Below are 27871 nucleotides of genomic sequence, written 5' to 3'. Positions count from 1 at the left end.
GTACGTGAGTGCCCGTTTGGTTGGTTAGATGAGAGATTCAACCTGCCGTAAGATTCTTCTTCCTCTTGCACTCCAATTTAAGAATGTTACTCATAAGATCTTAATTATTTACTAGATATAGGTCTACACTTTGTGTTCATAAAAAAAGTTATATGACATATTCTACAGGTACTAAAAATGCTTACAAAAATATTAAATTTAAATGTTTTGTTTTTTAACCAATCCCAAGAATAATCTATGTTCTTTGCCATTGGCGAGGATACACATGGTTTTGTTAATCAAGTTAGTGTGATTTACCAGGTTGTTTGTACTTGATATGCAATCATGCCCCCATTAACAAGGAGACATTAAATCGGGGTTGAATCTTGTTGGAGCTGTAACTATTCTCAATCTTCAAGGTGACAATAGAAATGTGAATATTATAATAGATGAAAAATATGTATTAAACGGTGTCATAAAATAGTTTAGAACATTTTAAATTAATTCTTTTGATTTTGTTTCATCATTCTTTTATATTCTCTGAACCAAGAAAAAAAGAGAGAAAGAAGAGAATAGAGAAAAAAAATATATAATTTGTTTTATTTTCTTATTTAATTATAAAATTGTAGTATTAATATTTTCTCTTTTTTTATCATACAGCTAATGCATCATATCATATTAAGTTACTATCAACTTAGATTCAATGTATATTCTCTTCTCAATGCCAATATTTAGTAGAACTTTTGTTGGAACATGTTTGCATATAAGGTGGTCTGAAGTCCTTCGACAGTTCATCATTCCTAAATATACTTATTTAATTTAAATATACTGTGTTCCTAATTTATTTAATTTGATTTATATTTTTAGTAGTTATATTTTTTTTGTCCGCTCATAATTTATAGGAACAAAATATATATTTAAATTTAATTAGTCTTGTTATTGAATTATCCGTGATATTAAAAATGTAGTCACAATCCAATAATTAATAGAATAGAACTGGTTTAGAATCACAACAGAAGCATCACCCTAGACGTGTGTTTATTAGTTGGTATTTATTCATTAATAAAGTAATTCTTTTGGATAAACTATTACACAATTATAAATATGAACATCATGCTCCGTACGCGCAAAATTGTCACCGTCCACTTATTAATACCAATAAAATAAATAGGCAAAGTTTATCAATTCCAAAAATAAAAAAACAAAATGTTGTTGATTTAAGCAAAAGCAATTTAAACTTTTTAATCTCCGAGTCTAAAGCCTAATTCAATCTTATAAAAGCAGTTTGTGTAGTGAGATTTGCATCTATTAATAAATTTTTTTAATTTCTAGTCGATATGAGATCTCCAACACTAACATTACACAGATGAATAGACTAAAACATTACACAGTGTCAATCTACGGTAATGAAATACTGTAACTGTCACACTAATTCATCTTCCTTTGGTTGGACAAACACTGAGGTCAAGTCCAATGTTCATACCATTGTAAGCTATTGGGGCATACATCCACATGTCGTCAGAGCTCAGAAGCTGTTTCAACCAAATCAAAAGGAATTAATAATCACAATAGTTCCCAAATAAAAAAAATGTAAAATGAAAAGATCTTTGTAAAAAGCTTATGGGAAGGTTTTCCTAATTGTGACCTTAATTTGGAGCTGTAAAAACTTAACGTATTGCACTGCTTCATCAAGCATGGTGCTGATATCCACCTACAATTTAGGAAGAGAGAACATGAGAATTTGAACACTCACCAATTGTTGAGAAACAGTTCAATTAACAGAGAGAGTTACCTTAGTTCCGTTGGGGACAAGACTTTGCAGTATTCTCAACCTTTCATTTATTCTTTCTCTTCTCTTCTGCACAATCCAATAGGAAAAACCCTTTTAGACATAATAAAATATGTTTATTTAATTAAGAATAAATGCTATTAAGAATGAAACTTTAATTGAAAATTAGTAGTTTATAAGAAGAGTTTACTAATATAAAGTGTTAGTAACTATATCCCTTATTCTGTGAAATTCTAAAAACATTTGAAATTATAGTCGTAGAATGCTATTTAAACCTTGATTATTATTGTTATTAGGCAAGTGATAGTGCAATTGTCACTGTGATTTCATTGATGAAATGTGCTTCTAAAGGGTGACTTACTCTTGCATAAAGGCTCTGTGGATCAGTGGCAGGACCATTACTTGCTCTTGATTTTCGAAGCAAATTGGGAGGTGCAGGATCTTTGGATGCTCCTCCATTTGGCTTCAGAGAAGCACTAGAGTCACCCTGTGAAAAACAGCCAAACCCTTGGAGGTTCAAGCTTCTGTCATCTTCATTCTTGTTCATTGAAGCAGATTTTGAATTTTTCTTCAACTTAGCGTTCCTCAATGTTTTTGAGACCTGCAAATAATAAAACCATGATCAGAGTCAACACAAGTAAACAACATGACTCAAAATATTCTGAAAAGGAAAAAAGTAGAAATATGGCACTAGCAAACAGAATTTTAACTCGGTATTATTCTATTTCTACCTCTTTTGAGCTCCTAAGTCTTTTTGTTAGGTTCTCCAGGTTTCCACTTCTGACTTCTTGTACATGTTCAGAAACCATCATCTCATACTCCCTCTTAGCCTGCAAATTGTTGTCAGCAAGAGCTAGACTTGACTCTTCATCAGTGTTTTCATTTATCTGTTGGCTTGAGTTGTCATTACACTGAAAACTATGTGGACTAAATTGGGCATCTCCCAAGCAAAAAGCCATGGACACAGAGTCAAAGTTTGTTGCTGGATCACAGGAGTAGGGTCCACTACTTGTAGTGGAAAAGATACTATTACCAGTATCAATGCTGCAGCTGCTCCCTTGTAAAAAACATAAATTAATGTCTGTAACATTTGAAAGGAAGTATGAGTTGCTATCAGTGCCTTTAATGGTCACTGTTGTGGATTCATTGCCAGGCCAAAAGCCTAAAGTGGTATTTCCATAGTGTTTTTCTCCAAACAACTGAGCCATAAAGTCAGCTTCTTCAGTTGTGTGCAATCCATAAAGAGAACCCCATTCTTCAGAAATGTGTTGAGAAGATTCCATTCTTCTTCTCTTTTGGAATCTGTGAGAAGAAAGGGTTGTCTTGTTTTAGTGTGATAGTGTGCAACAACAGAAGAATCTTGCTTTGTTTCTGTATTTTAAGGATGAGAAAAGTGAGAACACTAGTAGTACATTTATACCTAACAACCTCAGGTAATGCCAAAAAGGGATTGGATTCATCTATGGAAAAAGATCCCAAAATTATTGGAAATAATTAAGCGCTGACAAAGTAGTAATACATTAAAAGATTCAGCTAATGGTGTTATTAAAATAATAATCCTTGAATGGGCTTATATCCCCTCTCAGGTGAGAAAGAAATACAATGATCAAGTAATGCAGAATGAGACTAGTGTGGGAGTTGGTTCATTAGAGACAAAAAAAAGGAGAATGAAAAAAACCATTGCTGGCCCAGAATATGATATTAATTTGTTAGACAGAAAGAATGAAAATGACATCGAAATGGGGAAATTGAAGTGGTGTCTCATGTCTGTCCAACATTCTAAATGCCTAATTTAATTCCACTCGGACTGTGTTGTTTGATGTCTACCAAGTGGAATCATGTGCCCTCCCAAGCACTCCAAAACTCATTCAGTTCCCTCAACTCATGTTTTTCTTTTCTTAATACTTGTAATACTTTTCTTAATACTTTTCAAGTCAATACTGGACAAAAGTTAGTCTCAATTTTGGTAGTCTTGGTGAGCAACTGACTCACTCATTATGTTATGTGCAAGAATATTTCCAGGCACATAATAACTTACAACGACGACAGTTACAAAAGTTCTTTATGAATCGCGTACATGTTTTAGATTATACGAAAAATATCTTCGACAAATTAGCTAAATACTAATTAACTGCGTATTATACATATATTTTTCAAATGTACCACTCTACCTATATACCAATGTATTTCTCTATAAATTAAGGATCACATACACATCACAATAAGGATCATGACCAACACTATAAATAAATCTTTTACAAAGATGTAAGGTACACTTTTATTATTAACAAATATACATTCTTTACATATAATACTTATTTGATGTCGAAATATCTTTTTCAGTTCAACCCCAGTCGAACATCAACAATTAAAAAAATAGACTTGAAGAAATTAGCGAGAAGATCGTCGACACACAATTATACAACCATTTATAAATACTATTGTCTATATAAAAGTACATAACCTAATTTTTAACTAACATGTTCTTTGTTCAACTCATTCTTATTTTTATTAAGTTATTCTATTTGAAAGAGTGTAAAAAAAGTCAATTAAACATTTGTAAAAAGAAAGCTAATTAAAGAGTGAAAAACTAGTTTTAATTGGAAGAAGAGAAAATGAGGAGTGTTTGAAATGAATTAGAAAGTAGTTGTGTCACTATCTAACCGATCACCGATGTTCGCGCCAGTTTAGACGGTAGATTTTGCGCGTAAGTATCTTCTGCACACCACACGAGCAACTGTCACGCGCTTCAAAATTCATAATAACACTATGATAAAACTAATATAGACTAAACTTGCTTAATTTTAAAAAACCTAAAGACTAAATATATAATTAAAATTTTATAAAAAAATTAAATTACAGATTCGGAACACTATATATGGATTATATAATAGTTATTTGATGATAGATTATCACTTAAAAAGAACATGATTTGATTTTTTTTAATCTTGAACTTTCATCATTTCATTAAATGATATATTCTCTTTCTCTTGTAACAAAAGTCATTTTACTTTTTTTTTATCAGCATTTTACGTAATATGCTCTCTAGAAAAATAAGGTAAATTAAGTGCAGATTATTTACATCGAGAGCCAAAAAAAAATTAAACTAGAGAGAAAAGTATTAACTTAATTAATATGCTCTCTCTATAAATATAAGGTAACTCTGTAATTATTATATATAAGTCAATTAACCCTATCCACAATTTTTTTTTATCTAGAGTTAAATAATTTAATTTTGTTCTAAAAATAAGTTTACTTTACAATGCTCTAACAATTTTGCTGTGGAGAGGAATATATTATTCATTGTGCATCATCAAAATCAGAGTTGATTCGATTGAAAAATAAACTATAATCCTTTTCTATTAAACCAAAAACCAATAATAATCGAAATGGGTATATATGTTAGACTGGGTTGTTGGCATATATTTATATTTACGTAATTAGCACCGTGTCATGAAAACTACTAACTAAAAAAAGAATAAAAGACATTCTTTTAACTGGATTCTTTTATTGTAATTAACTTACAGGAAGTAAACAATAATAAAAGTTATAAATATATAAAATTATATCACAATTTTATTATAATAATTAATAATAAGAAAAATATATGTTAATTTGATTGAAATTCATTTTAACATTTAAATCGATCACTGTTAGATTTGATTAGTCTAAACAAAAGATCTAAAACAATTTAATTGGTTTTGTTTATATTTTTGAATAGGGATGAAAATGCAGTTGTGGATCATCATCTGTTAATTCATTAGAAAGAAAAAGTATAAGATATATTAAGTATTTTAACATGAGAGATCAAATTATTCCTACAAATTCTCCGTGCACCTCTATACTTTTTTTTATTTCAACAATACCCTTATGAGTATGTTGGAGGATGTGGAGTTTTCTTCTTTATTTTCAAGTGACGGTGGTTGTTTGTGGTAGTTAATGGTGAACATTTGTGATTGAGGTAAGTTTTGTGATTTTTTAACTTGTGATGGTTTTGTTATCGTTCGCTTATTTTTTTTTTTTTAGAAATCACAAAACCAAAAATAAAAAACTAACAAGATACTAAAAATGGAGTACAAAACTAAAAAAAAAAAAATCTTCAAAAAAACATAGAATACAACGAAACTTCTTGTCAACTCTCTCACACGTTCAAATAATATAATTATTCTTTTAAACATTGCGACAAAAGAAAAATTTAAGTGTTGCGGATGAAAAGAATATATGTGACTAAAAAAAAGATATGAGAGTAGAGAGTACAACTAAGATTATTTAAAAATATATTTATTTAAAAAATTAACAAAAATAAAATCAACTTTTCACAATTAAGATGAAAGTGGAGGAAGAATTTACCTATTATTCCCTTATACCTAATTTTGAAATGGATCTAATAAATTAAAGTTCAATGTATCTTCATCCTGAATAAGTGACTCTCTTTATTATTTAATATTTTCTCAAAAAATAATATTGTGAAGGTTGCTTAGCTGTTAAATTTGTACTTAATAACTTAACTACCAATCTTTTATTTATAAACTGAGGAAGGCCATAAAAAAATGAGATTCTGTTTGTGGCAATGCGTCTGCACTTTAGACTAAAAAAATAATATATATTATAAGATATATTGCAAAAATAATTTATAAAGCATGCACCAAAAAAACTAAATTTTTTAAACCTGCAGGCACGACTTTAATTAAAGGAAAATGGTTTTGTGCATCTATTTATTTTAATTTATTTGTTGCCTTATTCGTATTATAAAACAGTTGCCATTTTATTAGTTTTTTCTTACAACTACTATTTTTTTTTATCAACTCTTCTCTACCTTCATTTGTATTACAGATGTAAATATATATATATATATATATATATATATATATATATATATATATATATATATATACACTCCATTAATTTCTTTTCATGTTTTTTGATGTTCCTATAATATGATTTGCTCTCTTTATGATAAAATATCTGAAATCATTGTGTAGAAAATATATACTTATTTATCGACAATGTTTATTTAAGTCATTTCAATATTTCAATAAATCATAGTATTCTTATTCATATTGATACAAATAATTTCCCAAAAGATTATAATGAGTATAGCACTAGCTTAACACATTTATTGAATTTTTATTACATATATCCACGTGATACGATTATCAATACAACTTAAAATCTCACTAAATTTTAAATAATTAACTTAATACTTATATTATATTAACAAACATATTTATTTTATTCTACTCTTAATAATGAGCTTGTATAAATAATTTATTTATAATTTAACATTAATCATTCATATGTAATTTTAACACAAAATCACTCACATCCAGGTAATTTTAACACTAAAAATCACCCATTGTAATTTGTCATAAATAATTATGTTGTGGATTATCTTAGTCTCTTTCTAACATAAACATCCAATTGTTATTTGATTGTCAATATATTATCGTGAGCAACTAAACTCTCAAATGAGAGAAAATTAGTATAATTTATCTTTTACTAAAATATTCACCTCTTAATTAAGTGAATATGACTCCAATAAAAAAAAATTGATACGACATCTTTTTCTCGTTGAAACTACCATCTATAATTTGAGCAATAAAATTCTTTATTAAGAAATATGGTTACTTGAACAAGATAAAAAAGAACTTCACAAACCAATTGATTCCAATTAAATAAAAAACAAATAGCATTTCAATCTAAATGAAATATGTTCTCTTCTGTATACTACTAAAATTATAGTTGTTTTAATTAATTAAATCCAACCTCATTAATTTAGTATCAATTATGAACTTTATATGTTGTGTACTCATCCGTTTTGTCAATCTTACTTAAAAATAAATATTTATTCTTTTATTTTGTGTATTGAAATTTAAGAATGTGAGTTTTTCAAAAACATATTATTTTTTATCTCAACATTCTCATTTGTTTAAAAAAACAATTATATATATAAAAAGGAAAATATGTTTGAGTTACAAGTTATTTTTAAAAAATAAGTTTAGATTAGTTTAAATAAAGTAAAATTAAAAAATTAAAAATATTATAAGATGGTACATATTAAATAAAGTTATGTTTAACATGGAAAAAATAAAATTTACTTTATATTTTTTAAAATTTGGGAACGTGCAGTCCACTGATAAGTCGTGCCTTCTCCGGTGAGTAGACTGATTTTGATTGTTATTTAAGTTAAGCAACTACAATAATAATGTACTCTCCAACCGTACGGATATCAGAATCACGTCAACATATAAAACATTATTTTATTCACTTTTCCACTTCATAAAACATTATTCATAATTCTCATACTTAAATTAACTACATCAAAACTCCTATTAATATTTACTTTAAATTAACCATCAAAGGCTCTCTCATAAATATTTAAAAATCCATTAAAAATAGCAAAAAAATAACAATTAGGTACTTACATGTCATACTAATTTCCTAAAACATATAACCATAAAAATGGTAAACTATGTAGCACGGATACGGATACTGACACGACACGGATATGAATACGGAGATACATATAATCTCTAAAATGTAAGATACGAGGACACGAATCTATATATTATATAATTTTAAATTATATAAATTAAAAATAAATATTTATGTACAAAAGTATGTTCCAGATTTTTTTGGGAGCAGGAAGATATTTTTCATGACTGGTTCAAAAGAATTTGTTTTTATCATACGAGTGTCGTACGAGTGTCAACACGGATACGTGTGTTCGACACGTATACATCATTTAAGAAGAAATGTCTGAGTCTCATAGACTATAAGAACATATAATTGAACTTTTTTTCTGACTTTTTACATCAATCAATGACTAAATATGAATCTCTTTCAAGAAAAAGGGATTATCAAAGTTAATATAACTTTTTCTTGTCTTTTTTATGTCTTTTTTATACATACAGATTAATATGGCCCAATTATTTAGCAACTACTTGATTTTTTTAGTTATATAAGGTGAGTTCGTCCATCAAAACACATAACATGTTGACAAATGAGGGATAAACCATTGTGTTAAAATAAACATTTCCTGAGATTTTTTTTCCAGTTAATTTTGTGAGAGAAATTTTAATAACTTATGAATGAAAACCCTTCTAGGGGAAGACCATGCATGCAAGTCAATGAAGAGAAACATTATATTAATTTTGATCTAAGTGTGATGGTTGACTTCAATGGTTTCAAATAATAGGCCTCTTCCTTTTTATTTAAAAAAATATGACTTTTGGTTTGTCAACCATTTAACTCTAGATAAATGGACTATTTGAAATACTATAATCAATATTAGGTAAGAAAGGAAGAATTTTAGCCCTAATATCCAATTTAATATTGGAATGAGATTGACTTCTAGAATGTAAACTAAGCATCCTATTTGTTAGGATTTTATAAAAGCATCTCAATTTTAAGCCCTTTGACTTCTCAAATTAAATTCGTTTATTTAGCTTTGACAATAGTTTCGCACATGTTTATAGAATTATATCTTTGAAGGTATTATGTAAGAAACTGCAACAAGATACCAATTATCACATCAACAAACATATATTCAGTTATTAATGTGTAAACTTTGAGATTTATTTATTTATTTATAATGTTTTTTTTTTATTTTTCATATCCAAAGACTTCGAAAGGTTGTACAAAGTTATAAAACGAGCCAATTGTAGTTGTTAAAAAAAACTCCACTTACCAAATAAATAGACCAAACAATATTAATAGAGAAGTCTACAAGAATATATAGAAGAAGGTAAACAAGAGGAGTAAATAAAGAAACAGAGAGAGAATTAATGTGATACCAATATTTTATTTTATTTTTGTAAATCCTCTAGCAATGAGTCTTGTCTTAAATATCTGTTGATCATTTCTTGGAGTGCCATCTTTTCGTTTGAAAATTCATTTGCGACCAACCAACCTAGAACCCTCATGTCTATGCATTATAGTTCAGGTATTGTTCATACGAAGTGACTTCAACTCTTCATTCATGACTTCTAGTCATTGAGTCTTGTCGTTACTTACTAAGACGGATGATACACTAGAAGGTTTATCTTCTAATATCTCACTAGCAACCACTAAGGAGAATGCAATTAGCTTTGCGTAATCATATTTATTTGAAGCTTTGACATTCTCTTTGTTCTATCACTAGCAAGTTTGTAATCATAAGCATGTTAGTCTTCATTAGATGTAAAACATCTATCGTTTTCATACACATCAGCTAAGTATCTATCTTCTTTAGATATATCAAATGGTCTAACGGCTTCACATTTGTCTCGTCTCCTGGACTTCGCCTCAGTGTTAGTCTTCTCAACCACCAACGTTCACCACTTAAAAATATAGAAGACACTACTAGCAATCAACATCACTTAAACATATATAAAAAGATAGTGCATTTCCCACCATACTCAAAAGAATATTGTTGAATTTTTTTTATAGAAAAAAGTATAAGAATATTGTTGAATTTTTTATAGAAAAAAGTATAAGAATATTGTTGAATTTTTTATAGAAAAAAGTATAAGGTATGTAGAGGGAAGACATGGAGGTACATAGGGAATTTGTCAAAAGTGAACAACTCACTTCTTAAATTACCTCAATCTTTCAAGCCCTTAAAAGAATGTATAAAATTTGAATAATGAAAACAAAATTAGTCAACTTTTACGATTTTAAATGTGTATTACTACTACTTGTAACTATGATTTACAAAGTTCAAAATAACGATAACTACTTTTTTTCTAATTTATATTCTTACTATCCAACTAGTTTTTAATTAGTTTATATATATATATATATATATATATATATAACATATGAGTAAAATAGAAAACTCTTAAAAATATTTTATTTTTTTAAACATCTTAAGCTATACTTAAAAAAGCAGAAAAAATTATAGAAAGAAAATATTAGAAGGTTATGCAGATATATATCTTTTTGAAAAGAAAAATAGAAATGAGGAAATAAAATTGAGATAAAAGAAACGCAGGTAATATGTCTTTTTCTTGAAGAGGGAATAAGAAGAATTGTCTTCTCTAAAGAAAATTTTTAATTTATTTGACAAACAATTTAAATAGCAAACTTTGGGTTCTTACTTTCTTTCCTCTCAACCAAATACGTAAAGGTCTTCTAGTCTAGGTCATAAACGATAAGAAAATATTACTTTGACATGCCTTAAAAAAATACATGACAACCCACTTTAATAATATAACAACGTATATTGAAATTTTAAATTAAAAAAAAAAATCTAATTAAAATATGATTATTTTAAATTATTAATTGAATATTTTTATTTGATGGGTGCCATAATATCTTCGTCCTAAACAATAACATGGAGTGCACCCTAATGCTGACTTCACGGAATTCTTGCCTATGATTTGTGGGCTCAAATGAATCGTCCAACCTAAATACGGTCCCAGCTGCGGAGTTTTATAGCATTCCTTCACAATTTTCTGATGGAACAGAAATACTGCTCCACTTCCTATACTTAACGAAATCAAAAGATTAAGATCATTAACATGCTGTATCATCATTGCAGATGCAGATGATCATATCTTCGTATCACTGGTCTATCAATATATATAATGCATAACTTTGTTTGAGTTTGTTTTGTGCAACACAACTACAGATAAAAAATGTTGACTGACTAACAATGTGCGAATTATATTTGAAATCATCAAGACAACTTAATCCAATTAAGAGAGCAACATTTTGATCTGAATCTGCAATTACATTCCAAGAGGGCACCAAAACTGAGGGCAAAGAGCAAAGATGGCTGAGTAAGATTTTATGTAACAAGTCACTGTCATAGCCCATTCAGATGAAAAATTATCAACAAACTACTTGTATGTTGGCCAAAACAGCGACTGGTCCAAATAAAGAAGCCAAACAGATAAGAACCAGCAGAAGCAACAAGAAACCAGCAATATCCAAAATGGAGCCACTGAGAGTCTCCGGATTTTAAGAGCTCCAATGCAAATTTATTCATCATTAAGAAGCTCATCCCCTGGTCCCCGTTGCACCAGTCTGTAGTACAATATACCCATAGTCGCCATGCAAGCCCTGCAAATGGGATCATCATAATACCTTCATCAGTTAAAAACTAGCAGTATATACCACAACTGAAACTCCGTATAGTTGTTACATATATGGTAGAGGAATTAGAGCATCAGCAATGCGAAAGATGTATGCTAGATAAACTTAAAAGAGACTGCAAGCATTTTAACCCTGGGATACATACTACTTGTTGCAATAAAAGCCCAGGCTCACTAAACCAGTTGTTCCCTACTTGCCCTAAACAAAACACTCCTCGTTAGGCATCATCAGTGACTCAAACATAAGGTCAACCGCCCAAATTTCAGGTCCCAGAACTTTTTATCTTTTACCACTACTGCACTTCCTACTTTGGATTATTATATATTAACATGAAGTGAAGAGCTATACATAATTGCAATCAGAAGAAGAATTTTTCTTGGGTCCATCCTTGATGATCTTTGATGCCGTGTTCGGCCTTCTGAGGTTTCAGTTGCATTTGTTGCATCTTTCCTTGGAGGTGCAGTCACCGGTAGAGTAGGTAAGGAAGTAGACCAGAAAGGAAGCAAAGCTCTAAGAAACTTATGGTGGAATGGACCTACACTTTCAAAGATGAAATTCAAATAAACAAGCTATAACAAAAGAGGAGAGGAAGACATGTCAAGTTTTAATCACAAAATTTTAAAATATTAAAAATCATTCAAAAAGACAATATCACCTCGTTTTGTGTACTTTTTCCTATTCCCGTCTTCATCATCAGCATAGTAAGAAATTTCAGAATTCTGTCGTTCAACATGGACAGAGCCCTTCCTTGTGGTGGCACCAGGCTAAATTATTTGCAATAAGAAAAAAACTATATTAAAAAAAATTTGAAATACACGAAATCAGATACAACTCGCATTGCAATAAAAACAAGAGAAAATTCAGCCTACTCATTAAAGTTTTAAGAGGATAGATAAATGCAAACACAATAACAGTGCACTGAAAATATCCTCTTACAGCAACAGGACTTGAGGTTTTCATGAAATTTCCTGCTGAGTTAGCACCATCTATCTCCATAATATCTGCCACTGTAAGTTTAGGTAGTTCTGACCCAGTCACAGGTGATCCATCAACCAAGTCTGAGTTTCCATTATTTTCTCTACCAATCAATGGATCTGAAGCAAAAGCAGGAGGAGGACTTCGCGATTCTGTCATTGAAACTGGATGGTTTCCAAAAACATTCTTTTCCATACCAGACTGCACAAAAACAGACAAAAACTAATGAAAAAAATATTTATATAATGAATGAGCAGAAAACAGACAAGGAATATAACTCTAGTAGGTGCCTATATATATAAAATCATCAAGACAAAAAACGGAATGGAAGTGTGGATTCATGTGATTTATAGAAATGGTAACTTTTTCTGCGGTAATAATCAATCATTTATAACCACAATTATTGATCAGTGGTACAGCACAAATATTCAGTATTGTCCATTTAACAAAGAATCAGACACGATGCCTTGACTGAATTTCCCAGATGGTATATCATAATCCTGAACATCATCCCTTCCACAGTGAGCACGAAGATGTTAAACAAAAATTATATGGAAACCAAAGAGAAACTAATTATATTAAAGTATATGCATAGTCCAAACATTTGCTAGTAAATAAATTCTTCTGATTGCCTGATAAGTTCAATAGGTCTTAGCACCAAAGAATGTTGGCATTCTATATAATACTATTTCATTATAATCATCAAAGAATGAAGGCCGACAAAGACATGGAACAACAGGGATTCTCTTAAAAATAAAAATTCTATGAATATAACTGTCAAGTCCCAATTCATTCATAATTCATAACTGTGGCAATAAGCTTGTTCTAGATTTCTGAATGTCAAGAAATATAACCTACTATATCTCAAACTAATATAGAAGTGAGGCAATCATATACTAAAAACTTCATAAATCACCTGCATGATAGCTTCCTTCAACATGGAATGTAGACGTGACCCCGAATCTTTCACACTTTTGGGAGGCCATATCTGTACAGTTATTTCATCAAACGACACATGGACAAAAAGAAATGATGGAGAATTTTACCGTACTACTGTCTAAATAAATTTAGTTTTAAAATGTAAAGGGGAAAACATAATCACAATAGTGGTTGAACAAGTCACATCTTATGTAGCTAATTCTTAATAGAGTATCTATTAACAAAACATACTGTAAGTCTACCTGCTAAGAAACTTCTTTTTGTGACTTGGTCCCTCCTAAGACAAGCCACTAAATACTTGTTTTAAAACATATACGAATGAATGGTTAGCTTTCTGGAGTTTCTATCTACAACTCATAATTAAGAAAAAAAATTATTAAAAAAAGAAAAATCAAATGGGGAGAGAAAAAAAGTGTTGGGAATAGCATGTCATTTTCTTTTCCCTCTTTGTACACATAGTCCTGGGCACCTAAAACACCAATTGCCTTTATAGTGTTTCTGTCCAATCTCTCATCGATTATGAATTTGAAAAGTAAAAAAAGAAAGGAAGCATTTCAAGGTAGATCTTACAGAAGAAGAACATGAAGGACACGCATATCCTGCTGGGGCAGTATGAGGAGGAAAACTCTTGATATGCGAGACTAAGCAGTTTGTGTGGATAACATCTATGTACAAAATTTAAATTTATAAATGTGATCAGAGCAAGCTCAGCCAAAATTATTTGGAAGGAAAACAAGCAAAATCACATACGCAAGCAGCCCAGTCGAGTTGTTTGAGATCCATCCCCCTCTTCTAAAACAGCCTGGCATTGGCAGCATTTCGGAGGCCAATCATACTCCCCATCTATAACCCATTCCGAATAAGTTTGGACCTGCAAAATTTACAAAGTAGACTCAGCTTAACCCTGGAAACTATACAGCTTCATACATAATATGCCGGCAAATTACAAGATTGCATGATCCCCAATAATACTCAGTCCAGAACTAGAAAAAGAAATTGAAGCCTTGGACCAGGAAACAAATGACCAAAAATAATAAATTAAATGAAAAACAAAAATCAGAAATAACCAAAGGGGGGAATGAAGGAAAGAGCGAGAGAACAAAGGATATAGCATAAATTGATAGTGAATGATAACAAAAGATACGAATTGTAGAAAAATAAATTACCACGCAGATTTGGTGCTCCGGGAAGCAGATACATTCCCCGCAGACAGGAACTTTGTGCACGAAGCAATATAACTTAGTAGCCTGAAACATAATACACAAGGCGCAACACAGCATTAGCTCTAATTCAAAGCAAGAAAATGGGGAACAACTAGCACAGCTCCCCAAGATAATCAAGAAACGAGAATCACATGCAACATCAACAAGCCAAGACAAATAATCACTTGTATCAATTATATGTTAAGTTCAAGCAATTGTTTCCCTCACCCAAATGCATAATAAAATGGAAATGAAAATCAAATCACGCAAAATGCAAGAACACGCAGATCACCGCAGTTGATCTGAATTAACGATACCAATCGGATCTACAAACCCAGCTAACAAGTCAATCGTGATTGGGAAAACACAAATCAGGGTTTTGAAAATGGAAATAAAAGGGCGCGAACTGTGTGCAAAGAAAGAGAAAAGGAGCGGAACCTTGCGACATTTGCAGACCACCATTGCATTGAGGGGTATAATTCAATTGAATCTGATGATATTCGGAAAAAAAAAATCAAGAGGATTTAGAAAGGGGAATTGAAGCGAAGAGAATGGTCAATAATCGAAATCACGGAGACAATAATGTTTTTCTCTCCTTTTTTTTTGTTGATTCACTGAAATTGTTGTTTGTGTTGTTGATAATACGCACAGTTCACTGCGAAACAAAACCCCCCTCTATGTTTGCAATTCAGATCCGTTTGAGTTTTCCTTTTCCTTCATTTTTTTTCCTTCTGTTAATTAATTATTTGCAAAAATCAGGTGAAGACAAAAAACCAAAAAAAAAATGTTTACGGGCCAGGTTATTAAATATGGGCCACAGTATTCTCTACTGGCCCAGCAAAGTTTATGTCTATTTTATATAAATAAAAAAGAGGAGATTTCTTCCTGCATTTTCATAAATTTTTCAATTTTAAAATTACTCTTGAGCAAATGTGTAGGATTTGTTTTTGTTATTTCTTTTCATTTCTGTACTGTATAATTCGTAGGTTTTCTAAACTTTAGAGTTTAGAATTATTTTCAAACTATAAAATTTAAAATATATTTTTTATTCTAAATTTTAGAGTTTGAAAAGTATTTTCTAGATTCAAAAATATATTCTAAATTTTACAATTCTATAATTCAGAAGATGTTTTTTAGGTTTAAAAATGCATTTCAAATTCTAAAATTCGAAAGACATTCAATTCTAAATTTTATACTTTAGAAGTTATTTTCTAAAACTCTAAAATTTGAAATATAATTTTTCATTCTAAATTTTATAATTCAAAATATATTTTCTAGCATTCTAGAATTCAAAATACGATTTTATATTCTAAATTTTTGAAATATATAAATAATTCTAAATCATAAATTTTAAAACAAAAAGAAAGAGAGATCAATAAAAAGAACAAATTTATCATTTAATGTGATGTATGGAGATGCAGGAATAAAACATGGATTTACAAAAAGAAATTGCCTAAAAATAATTTAACTGAAATGTAGACTGAGACAGTGGAAAAATCTGATATTATCATTTTCCAAACATTTGTTTCGTAAACTATTTTTTTATAAATGAAATTAATAAATCAATGTTTTTCTTACTAATTTGACTGATAAAGTCTATCCTTTTTAACATGAAATAACTTTTTTGAGTCTTATTAGTAGAGACTCATTTAGAGTTTGTATTTTTACTTTCACAGTGTTATTAATGATAAGTATTATAGACATTATTGATTATTAACATATTTTAGAAATTTAACTGATGTTTTTAATAAGATTTAATCTTTATTACTAGAATTTTAGGGAGACTGATATTATTAATGACTTACTTTAATAGAAAACTTACTACAAAAAAAAATTGTGCTATATTTAATGCAAAACTCAATCATTGGTCATATCATACTCTTAGGATAACCTAAGATTAAAATTACAAAAGAATTTAACTAAAAAAAAATCATTGAAGAGAAAGTAAAATATGATTAATAATTGATTATATTCTTTAATTTTGGTTTACTTCTTTTGATTTTACAAAAGATAAGGTCCCGTTTGTGTTTTTTCTCTGTGTTTTGGATAACACACGTTGACTATTTGGTTAAAAGTCTATGTGTGAGCTTTTTATTTTGTTCAATTCAATTCACAATTTTATTTTTTATTTTTATTGGTTACTATCAAACTCAATTCAATCGAAAATTAGTTAGTTTTGTAATAATTATTTTAAAAATACTGTTTACAGTTTTTTTAGTAGTCAAATGATCATTTAAAAAAGTTTACACCTACATTATATTAAAATTAAATTAAAAAATTGGTATAAACTTTTATGGATCACTGTGAGTAAAGAAGCTCTCAACTTATGCAATGGTAAAACATCGTATACTTTCTATTAAGTTTCAAATCATGCAAATTCTTATGCAGTTATATAAATCAAAGTAATGTAAAAAAGGTTAATATCATTTTAAGAGAGATTTTTATGCTATTAAATTATTTTATATTAGAAAATTTATTATCCGCATACTGTTATTATAATATAATAGTATTTTCATGAAAATAAAATAAAATTCACATTTTTAAAAGTAATAAAGCATTTTGATAGTTATTTTAAATAATAAAACAAATAATTTCAAAATTATCTAAACTTTAGATAATTTTGTATTAATCCATTTCTTATGTGTAATCAACTTTTGCACCGAAAAATTGACTGAAGAAACCATTTTCTTTTTAAAGATAAATATGTTTCTTAATTTTAATATTTGATTTAATTTAACTTAAAGTTGGTTTAAAAAAATAAACATTTTTCTTTTATCTTTATTTTTTTAATTTTATTAATAAAAAGTAGTACATACACTTAAAATTTGGCACTATAGACTAGTTGGGATCATGATTTATTTTCCTAAGATTTGAAATTTGAATAAAGGGTCACTTTTTTTTTATTCACTTTCACACTTCCACGCTCTTCAACTTTCAAATTTCGACAAATCGCAAACATGGCATCTGCGGTGGCCGCCGCGACGGGGCAAGAGTTGTCGAATCCTCCATCGGACGGAATAACGAATCTCCGATTCTCAAATCACAGCGATAATCTCTTGGTTTCCTCATGGGACAAGGTATGTATGCTATGCATGCTCCACTTTCTCACTTCTCAATTACTTACTTCCTGTGCTATGCTGTGCTATGTATGCTATCAATTTCATTCCCTTCGTTGCTGTTTCTGCGCTTCAGAGTGTGCGCCTGTATGATGCCAGCGCCAATGTGTTGAGAGGAGAGTTTATGCACGCTGGCCCCGTTCTCGATTGCTGCTTCCACGACGATTCCTCCGGCTTCAGTGTCGCCGCTGACAACACTGTTAGACGGTCACACTTTTACTCTCTTCTTCAATTTCATACTTGTTGTTTGGCCAGTAACCTAGATGTTTTAAGCTCCAAAATGTTCATTTATCTTCTAAATTCCAATATTTGATAATCCAAAGTTCAAAATTAACTCTTAGTAGAAGTTGAGCCGATCTTAACTTCTTCGTAGATACTTCTAAGAAAAAAATTAAAACAATGAAATTTCTGTTTTATAAACTAAAATATGAATTGTAAAATAAATTTTGATGAAACTTATAGAAAATAACTGCTGCATATTATTTTATATGTAAATTAATTTCATGTTTTGTAGAAATGTATATTGAAATGTTTATCCAAAAGGATGTGTTCTAACACAAAAAAAAAAAAAGCCCTTTGGATATAGGTTTCTTTGTAGTTGTCTGTTACCACTTTGAGGTTAGTTTACATTTTTTGGCTGGGTAAATGGGGAATAGAGTGGAGAGGAGAGATGTAAAGTTAATTTATATATTTGGTTGAGGAGAAATAAAAGAAAAAGAAAAATTAAAAGTTGCAAGATTCAGCAGTTATTTTTAATCTATTTCTTATTTATTTTCTAAATTAAAATATTTTTATTCTCATTTTATGTCTTATTTATTTTTATTCACTTTCCATATTTTCATCTTTTCTTCCCGTCCTACCAAACTGATTCTGGAATGGACTAAATGTAACACAATTCGTGTCTGTTTAGAGAGGGAATTAAATTAAGGGAAGAGAAACTGAATTTATGCATCTCTAAGCCGTGAAGAGAGTAATTCACCCTTTATATTGTCATGCTCCAGGCTCGTCTTCAGCTCTAATAAAGAGGATATCCTAGGAAGGCATGATGCGCCTGTTCGTTGTGTTGAGTACTCATATGCTGCAGGTCTCTCCTTTCTATCTTTATAATGTTGACCTCATCTCATCTTTGTTATTATGTCACTTAATTCTGGGAAATTATTCTTAAAAGGATATTTCATGTTTACTTCTATCTTGTCTGTCACCACAGGGCAATTGATCACTGGTAGTTGGGACAAAACCCTGAAATGTTGGGACCCTAGAGGTGCAAGTGGCCAAGAGCGCACACTCGTTGGGACATATCCACAGCCTGAGCGTGTTTACTCTCTCTCTCTGGTTGGAAATCGCCTGGTTGTAGCAACAGCTGGAAGACATGTTAATATCTATGATTTGAGGAACATGTCTCAACCTGAGCAGAAAAGAGAATCTTCGTTGAAATATCAAACCAGATGTGTGCGCTGTTACCCAAATGGAACAGGTGAACTTTAACTAACTACTGGCTATAACTCAACCATTGATTTTTCAAAGATAACACAACTTTAAATAATGGTTAACAAGGCTATAACTCAACCATTGATTTCCTTTCATATTTGTACAACTACATTATGCAGGATATGCACTTAGTTCTGTTGAAGGGCGTGTTGCGATGGAGTTCTTTGACCTCTCAGAAGCTATCCAGGCAAAAAAGTAAATACTTTATTTATTTCTCTGTTTTCCCTTCTTAATGATACTGTGATATGGATATTTTGAATTTCTTGTTCATTGATATGATAGTCTTTCAGCCCATGGGAAAAGTAGCATGTATCCATCAACTTCTAGCTGTTAATGTTTTGTGACCTTTGTGCAGATATGCTTTCAAGTGTCACAGAAAATCCGAGGCCGGAAGGGACATTGTCTATCCTGTAAATGCAATTGCATACCACCCCGTGTAAGTGTTTCATAATCAAAGAATTTGAAATACTTCTAAAACAAGACACTCTGTGAAGAAGAGTATTTCAAATTGCTTTTACTTAACTGTTTCTCTACTATTTATGATGTGAATAGCGGTAGCTTGCATCATTCAAGGATCTAGTTGAGAAATATAAATATAATTTATTGTTAAGAAAGTATTCTACGTACATATTGCCATCCAAAATAGAGGGTATAGATGTTTTTTCACAGTTTGCGTGGTATAAATAATGCATGGAGTTAGTAGATGAGTGTTCTGTATTACAGTATTATAAATATCCACAATCTTTAACTTAGTTATACTTTTTTGTGTTCATCCTTTACCCAATTCCTAAAACTTCAAATGCTCCAAAGATGAAGTGCAGTGAATAATTGACTTTTAAATGAACTTTAGAATTAGATATTGTTCGTGTTAGGGTTACTGACTCGTTGATTGAATTGTGACCATGAAAATGCTTTATAAAAATCTGTGCAGATATGGAACGTTTGCCACAGGTGGTTGTGACGGGTATGTTAACGTGTGGGACGGAAACAATAAGAAGAGGCTATACCAGGTTTTTATATTTATTTTTGTTTTTGAGTAATTGAGTGACCAGAATTTTCATACAGTGATAACAATTTCTAAATTTTCGTTTTCTCTTTCAGTACTCGAAGTATCCTACTAGCATTGCTGCACTGTCGTTTAGCAGAGATGGACGTCTCTTGGCCGTTGCATCAAGTTACACATTCGAAGAAGGGCCCAAAACAGGACTTCAATTGTAAGTTTTATCTCTCACTCACTTTTTTATCTTTCCGTACACATGCCTAACGTAACTTCTCGCTTTCGTATGCAGCTTCGAACCAGATGCAATCTACGTTCGCAGTGTAAACGAGATTGAGGTGAAGCCGAAGCCCAAAGTCTATCCCAATCCTCCAGCGTAATTCCTGATGGTCGTTTCAGAAATAGAGTTTTCTTCACTTTTTTTTTATTTCTACTGTTTCACTTCTCTCTGGTGAACGCTAAAAACATGTAAACTACTGTTGTGAAATAGTTTATGTTTGTCTAGATTTTCTTCAAATATTGCACTTCGTGCAAGTAGGTATATTGTGAAGTATAAATTGTGGTGCCTCTCACTCATTTTCAACTCATCACTGGAAACCTGTCATGATTATGTGAGGGCTGCTTAACCAACAACAAGAATCAAGTCATAGTTGCATTCACTTAATTGTAAAACGAGTACTGCGAAATTGTTAATCTAGGACAAGAAAAACCAAGGCAAAAAATTTCAAGGACGAATGCCAGCTACTGTGCAAGCATGAAGTGTGTCTGAATCTAGTCCATCTCATTGGTAATGGTTCGATATTTACACTTAAAAAAACCTGGTCCTTTTCTTTAATTACTGAAACTAAGCATACGTAATTCAAAATAATTGTAAGTATTGAGAAGTCACCCAACAGCCAAGATACAGAGTTCATATACTATCTCCATTGAAATTTTCCATTTGGCCTTTTGATATGAGATAGCTGCTTGACCTTTATACCAGGAGTCAACTTAAACCCATGAGCATTGAAGGGCATAGGATTCGAAGCTGATTAAGTGGCCTTTCCCTGTGTGATTACCTGAATCCTGAAGGAGACTCTTGAGGATTGCCACCAGCTTGATTCCTCGAAGCACTTGATTGAGCAAGCATGGCTTCATAATTCTGATCCAGACAGTAATCGTAAGTATATTATATAAATGTTTAAAGAGAATACCATCAGTAAATAGAAATAATTACCCGCTTCTCAAATGCAGCATCCGTTGAACTTGAATCAATTATTTTGTCAGCAAGTCCGTAGTCTATAGCTTGCTGTGCTTGAAGATACTTAGGCCTCTGGACATCTTTAGTGATTTCTTCCTTTGATTTCCCTGTCCCTTTTGCCAACAGGTCAATGTAATACTCAGAATTTGCCTCGAGCTCTTTTGCCTGTATGTGTTTTGCCAACATAATTGATATAAATAGTGTCTAAAATAATGGAGAGAATATAGAGAAGAGAACAAACAGGTAGACAGTACCTTAATCCACATGTCTATAACAGCTCCACTTGATCTATTGACTTTTGGAAGATATAATTTTGCTGCAATAGCAAACAGTTAATCCACGGTAAGGCAATGCTAAAAATCATAGTTTATACATCCCTTTATTCCACATAATTTGTACAAAACACACGAACAGTTATCTTTCTACCTTGTCAATGATCAAAACTACCAACTGACAAGGAAGAAATATCACTAACTATGCAGAAATTTCGGGTCACAAAATAAAATATACCATCAGCAATTCAGCATTGAAGGGTGGAAACAAACTCTATAGCCAATAAAGAAGGCTTTCTATGAAAATCCAATCAAGACATTTTTCTATGTTTTCCTAAACTATTGCATGTGTGACAAGAATCAATACCATAGTGGTGCTATGTGTGCCAAAATATAAAGGAAAATTGGTTCTACCTGTGCTCGAGGAATAAATAATACGAAGCCCACACACAAACAGAGGAAAACATAACTAATAAGTAATCTGCTGTGGCAGCAGCCTTTCATTCCATGAGCATGTAGGCCACATTTGTGCATAAGGTGTTGCAGATTATAGCATTACATACAGATCAAAATTCTTTTATTAGCTCCTTGAAAATCGGGATCTCTTTTAATCACAAAAACAGCAACCCAACAGTTTCAATGTAGAGTACTGGGGTTTCAGTTCACACAGATCATAACTCTAAAATCCATGCCCTAAGGATACTAAGAACAAGATTTCGATAAACTGATGTTCCGGAAAATACTTCTTAACAAAGCATATATTAGTAGCCATCTGATCAAAAGGTGTGATATGTGATGACAAAAGGGATGATGGGAAAATTATAAATCAGTAACCCATTGTCCATCTCCAAATATATAGTCATTTGTCAGAAGTTCCAAGAAACCACAATAAATAAGTGAAAGCAATTTTTTTCAAAAGTTTGCAAAGATATGATTCATACTAGATGAGTTTGGTTGTACAGCACGATAACCCTTTGTTCCAAGCGACAGAAGCATTGCTGATTGACCAAATGCCATACCACAATTCACAGTATACACATCTGCTTTGACATACTTAGAGCAGAAAGAAATAAGATTAGTTAAAAAGCAAGTTACAAAAGAGTAGCACAAAGTGAAAAACCATGTCCCAGCCTTGGTGGGGTGGGAGTAGTAGGAGTGGCACATGATTCATGATAAAACTTACAGACATCATATCAGCTATGGAATATGCATCGGTTTCTGATCCCACGGTTTCATTCTTCTCATTCTGAACAAGAAAAAATGGTAAGAAAAGGCAATTAATCAGCACCTCATACACCACAAGGGAAATTGATAGAAAATGTTCATAACACTTACCTGAGTTCCAGACGAATTAATATACAAGTAAATAGGTTTGGTTGGGTTATCATAATCCAACCACATGAATTGAGCAATGACAAGTTCTGTTACAGCTGGAACAATCTGTAAAAAATCATAAAGACTTATAGGAACATCAAGAAGATTGAGATGAAAGATATCAGGTTTTTATCTATATACAAAAGCTAGCAGGCTAAAAACACAATCCGTCGGGATGCGGCTTACCGGCATACCCAGATAGCATATTCGAGCGTCCAAAAGCAAAGAAGGCAGATCTGGTGGAGCAGTATCTGGCCTGTCACCTCCCCTACCTCCTTGATACATACTAACACTCATGCTGTATTTTGAAGGACCATTTTTTGCCATGCCAGATAGACTCCACATTCCACCATTATCTATATAATTCTTGGCAGATGATATGCTTTCCTGTCACAATTATTAAAGTTAAGAGTAGTTTTGAAAGGTCGAATAAGCCGTGACAAAATTTGGGTGCTTTGCAAAATCAACAATTAGGTTACAGATTAGCAAATTTGCCATCATAACATCACAAACACTTAGACAATATGAAGAATATATATGGTGAGAACCTCTGTAACTTTTTCAGATTGCCGGCGGGCAGGATTATCTTCTGTCATGAACATGTCCATTTGTGAAGGACTGAGGCCATATAGATATTGAGGTACGTTCTTGTAGTTTTCCGTCACTGCATATGATAGAAAAAAATAAAACTAAAGGTAGGGCACCCAATTTTTAAACTTTTCAACCGAACTTGAATAAGATTTTTTATTTGGGAAAATTGATCTAAACCTCCAGAAAAATTCATCCAGATTAATCTAAGAGCACCAGTTTGAAGCTTTTATGATTCACAAACAAACTTTACCCCTCTGTTTGCCTATAACACTTTGAAAACCAAGAGTATGAAAATCAGTCAAAACTGAAAATGGAAATGCATATTGTGAATTTCTTGCAACCAAAACTTCACATGGTCTTGTCCAAGGCTGTTTCTTCTAGTGAATACAACCAGAATCCATAGTGTCTCTTTATTTTATTTTCCTACAATTTATGCACATAATTCACTATCTGTTCTACTAATACATTTCAAAAGACATATCTATATGCACTGGTTTTCAATTTAGGGGAATATCACTTACATTTTTTCTCAAAATTTAAGGACCTGTGGTTCATGCCCCTGAAACTTGACGAGCATAAATTTGGACAAAAAACCAGGAAGGGAAACTGAATTCAATTTAAGTATTTAAACCTTTTTAAGGGGTTAAAAAATAACCAAGCGCATAAACTCACTGAACAGCACAGTCCTAAATCACATAAAAAGCACTAAACCAATTCATAACCACATTATAAAATCCCAACTTCTTCTATTTTTCTGCTCTAACCTTACCTAAAAATGACATTCAAGTATTTTTTTTTGCTTTGGAATAAACTAAATCGAACAGAGTAAATTATCATCAAACACAAAAGAGAAGGAACGAAAGGTATAAAAACTAACATCCATCTTTGAGATTGTCCTTTCTGAACTGTTTGGGGATGTGGTCGAGGGAGCACTTGGCAGAGGAAGAATTGAAGGCGCGTGGTGTCACTCTTCGAGAAAGGGGAAAGAACTTTGTTCCATGGAGGAAGGAAGAACCATGGATGGAGGAAACAGAGAGCGATAGGGAGGGAGAAGAGGACATTGGGTACACGCAATTGGAAACAAAGTTTCAAAATTTGGAGTGAACGGGTGAAGGGTATGACACTAGGAATGTGGTTTTGGTTCCAACGGCGACGTAGATAGGTGCGAGAAGGTGCTATCCAGTTCTTGTGCTAAACGGGTACGGGTACGGGTTCGGGTTGTCGTGGTAAACACTATACTATTTTTTTTCTAATCTTAACACCTCTGCATCTTCTTGTTACACTATTTATATAAGGTTAATGATTTGATTAGTTTGAGGTTATCTTTTGTATATATTGTTTTTATTTGTATATTATTGTTAATAGTTAATATGTGGTAGTTTTGATTACTCTTGGAAATGGGACTTGTTGGAATTCATGTGGTAAGATATGTATTTGTAGTTTTTAACAAAATTAAGATTGTTTTTATTTTACATATTTAAATATCTCGTATTATTTTTCTTGATCAATATTTCAAAATTTTAGTCTTGTGGTTGGAAAAAATGTCTCATAATCAATTTTTTTGAAAACTCTAGTAACATAATTATAAAATTACACCACATTATAATATTGAAAAACAAATCAAATATTGAATTAGGAGAAAAGTTTTTTAGAATGTGGCCTAAGGCTATAACCATTGATAAATTGTCATAACACAAAATAAAAATAAAAATATATATATATAATAATAATATATAATTTTAAAGAAAGGTACACTTGTGATTTTTTATCTAAAGTATTTTTTGTTACTCAAATGTAACTAAATTTTGAATTAAAAACTAAAAATTAAATAAAATAAAATAGAATTACTTATTGTATTTAAATATAATATTATATTTTTATAACTAACTAACAACTATTAGATATTTATGATTATACATCTTAAAAGTTGTTATACATTTTAATTATTTCATAATTTTGTAATAACAAAAATCAGTAAAATCAATTTAAATGATATTATAAAACATGAATTTAATTTAATTCAAATTCTATATTAAATTAAAAAAATAAAATAAAATGAGTATCATTTAATTTTTACGTTTGATTTAGAAAAAAATAATAAAAAAAATTAAACAAACTATGCCGCCAACATCCTTTTCCACTTCTTAACAAATTATTCGTAGTTAGTCTTTTTTAATTACGAGGTTCGATTTTAAACTTGGTATGAACTTGTAATTAACACTCGTAGGAGTGTTTATATATTGGATCCAGTCAATTTTGAAAAAAAAATATAGTCGTTGGATCTAATTATATAAATTTTCTTAAATTGGTTCAAATTCTTTGTTTAAAAAATTTAACAGAATCCAATATATTTCAATTTAAAGTGGGTTGTATTCAATATAATTTTAGTTTTAATATATTTTTTAAGAAAAATATTAAATAAATGATAATAAATATTATAATATATAATTTAAAATTTTCATTTATGTCATTATACACAACATGATTCTATAACATTCTAAATACATGTTACATATAAAAACAAAACTTAAATAGTTACTAAAAAATATTTATATTAACTAGAAAGGTCGAGTGGAAAGATATTATCATATTAAAAATAAGTAAAATCATAAAAAGATAAAAATAATAATAAAACAATTTTAATATTGTATCAATGTAAAATAAATAAGTTAAAACATTACAAATATATTTAATGGTTGTAAGGCATAAAAGGTAAGATAGTTTCTTTCTGCACCTTACGTTTTTCTTTCTGTACCACCACAATGTTATGCAAAGATAAAATTACTCTTATTATTTTTTAAAAACTCTAAAAGACATATAAGACTCGCATTACTCTTTCTTCTTCATTTGCCCAAACTGCACATACGGACTCCATTTCTCTATTAACAACGTTGTTCCATCTCTTGACACAGGAAGGCGTTTCTTTTGGTGGTGGTCGATGGAGTCTCAACGAATTGGTGTTGGTTGAGTGGTTTTTCTTAGCAGTTCCTTGTTCGGAGAAGTAGGCAAGTCATTTTTTTTCAAATTTATAGTTCCATTTTTTTTTTGGATTTTCATTTCCGCAATTCATATGTAGTATTCCAAACAATGTATTCCTATAGTTGTATGGAATAAGGAATTCACATTTGTTTTTTCACATTCCATAATGTTGAAAAAATCCTGAATTGGGGGGATAAGTAAATCTTTTGGATTCATCAATTCATAAGTCAAACAATTAATTCCATATTCAAGAATCCATAAGTCAAAAAAATATTCCAGATCCACCAATTTGTAATTCAAAAATTAATATTTTGGATTCAGAAATCCAAAAGTCAAAATAACTTATGGATCCATCGTTGTAACAAAAAATAGGCTTCTAGATTCAGCAATCCAAAAATCAACAATTTATTAAAAAATTGCTTTTGGAACACCCCCCCATTCTAAAAACAAAATGATTTACACTACGGGTTGGTTCATCTGGAGATCACATTTTCAATGCATAGTATACTCCCAGATCCTGATTTTCGCTAACCACGAAAACTCCGTAACTACCCATGCTCTTAAAAAAAACTTAATTCTTATCTCCAAAAGCCAAGCAACACTTTGACAATGCAACTAACTCCTCCACCTTGCTCCACACAGTTATAATAACCCTCCAACGTTTCAAATGAATGAAGAGGAAAATTAGTGCTAAACCAACTCCACCTCCTTGCACTTTTTCAAATAAAAAGTAGGCATGTTTCAAAAATTTAAAAATTATGGGGGTGCAAGAAGAAAAACATAGAGGTGCAAGGAGAAATTCGCGAAAAGTAAAAGCTAAATAGAATTGATAAAACCCAATAACGAGAAT

General features: G+C 30.7%; 4 protein-coding genes across 4 annotated transcripts; 1 reads left to right on the top strand and 3 right to left on the bottom strand.

The window, feature by feature from the left end:
• Positions 1-1360: 1360 nt before the first annotated feature.
• On the bottom strand, positions 1361-3051 carry LOC137828493 (uncharacterized). Its single transcript, XM_068635103.2, has 5 exons — positions 2500-3051; positions 2130-2369; positions 1772-1837; positions 1625-1690; positions 1361-1511 (listed from the first exon to the last, which is right to left on the bottom strand). The coding sequence occupies exons 1-5, from the start codon at positions 3049-3051 to the stop codon at positions 1413-1415; spliced, it is 1023 nt and encodes a 340-aa protein (XP_068491204.2). The 3' UTR covers positions 1361-1412.
• Positions 3052-11396: 8345 nt separating this feature from the next.
• On the bottom strand, positions 11397-15700 carry LOC137827900 (RING/U-box superfamily protein). The gene is made up of 9 exons (XM_068634263.1): positions 15403-15700; positions 14929-15009; positions 14513-14633; positions 14333-14427; positions 13740-13811; positions 12785-13024; positions 12504-12612; positions 12197-12383; positions 11397-11815 (listed from the first exon to the last, which is right to left on the bottom strand). Exons 1-9 carry the CDS (start codon positions 15424-15426, stop codon positions 11734-11736), a joined length of 1011 nt encoding a protein of 336 aa, XP_068490364.1. The 5' UTR covers positions 15427-15700; the 3' UTR covers positions 11397-11733.
• Positions 15701-17795: 2095 nt separating this feature from the next.
• On the top strand, positions 17796-21152 carry LOC137828492 (mitotic checkpoint protein BUB3.1). The gene is made up of 9 exons (XM_068635102.2): positions 17796-18041; positions 18157-18287; positions 19082-19164; positions 19288-19554; positions 19688-19763; positions 19924-20004; positions 20500-20578; positions 20670-20782; positions 20858-21152. The coding sequence occupies exons 1-9, from the start codon at positions 17922-17924 to the stop codon at positions 20943-20945; spliced, it is 1038 nt and encodes a 345-aa protein (XP_068491203.1). The 5' UTR covers positions 17796-17921; the 3' UTR covers positions 20946-21152.
• Positions 21153-21325: 173 nt separating this feature from the next.
• Positions 21326-25308, bottom strand: CLPR1 (CLP protease proteolytic subunit 1). Its single transcript, XM_068635101.2, has 9 exons — positions 24920-25308; positions 24000-24115; positions 23638-23838; positions 23413-23517; positions 23261-23323; positions 23019-23130; positions 22060-22121; positions 21782-21970; positions 21326-21706 (listed from the first exon to the last, which is right to left on the bottom strand). Exons 1-9 carry the CDS (start codon positions 25101-25103, stop codon positions 21620-21622), a joined length of 1119 nt encoding a protein of 372 aa, XP_068491202.1. The 5' UTR covers positions 25104-25308; the 3' UTR covers positions 21326-21619.
• Positions 25309-27871: the final 2563 nt, after the last annotated feature.

The sequence above is a fragment of the Phaseolus vulgaris genome, chromosome 7 (assembly GCF_051622355.1).
Source record: "Phaseolus vulgaris cultivar YP4 chromosome 7, ASM5162235v1, whole genome shotgun sequence".
Classification (NCBI taxonomy): domain Eukaryota; kingdom Viridiplantae; phylum Streptophyta; class Magnoliopsida; order Fabales; family Fabaceae; genus Phaseolus; species Phaseolus vulgaris.
The sequence above is the reverse complement of the archived record's forward strand: the minus strand, read 5'-3'. Positions and strand labels throughout refer to the sequence as shown.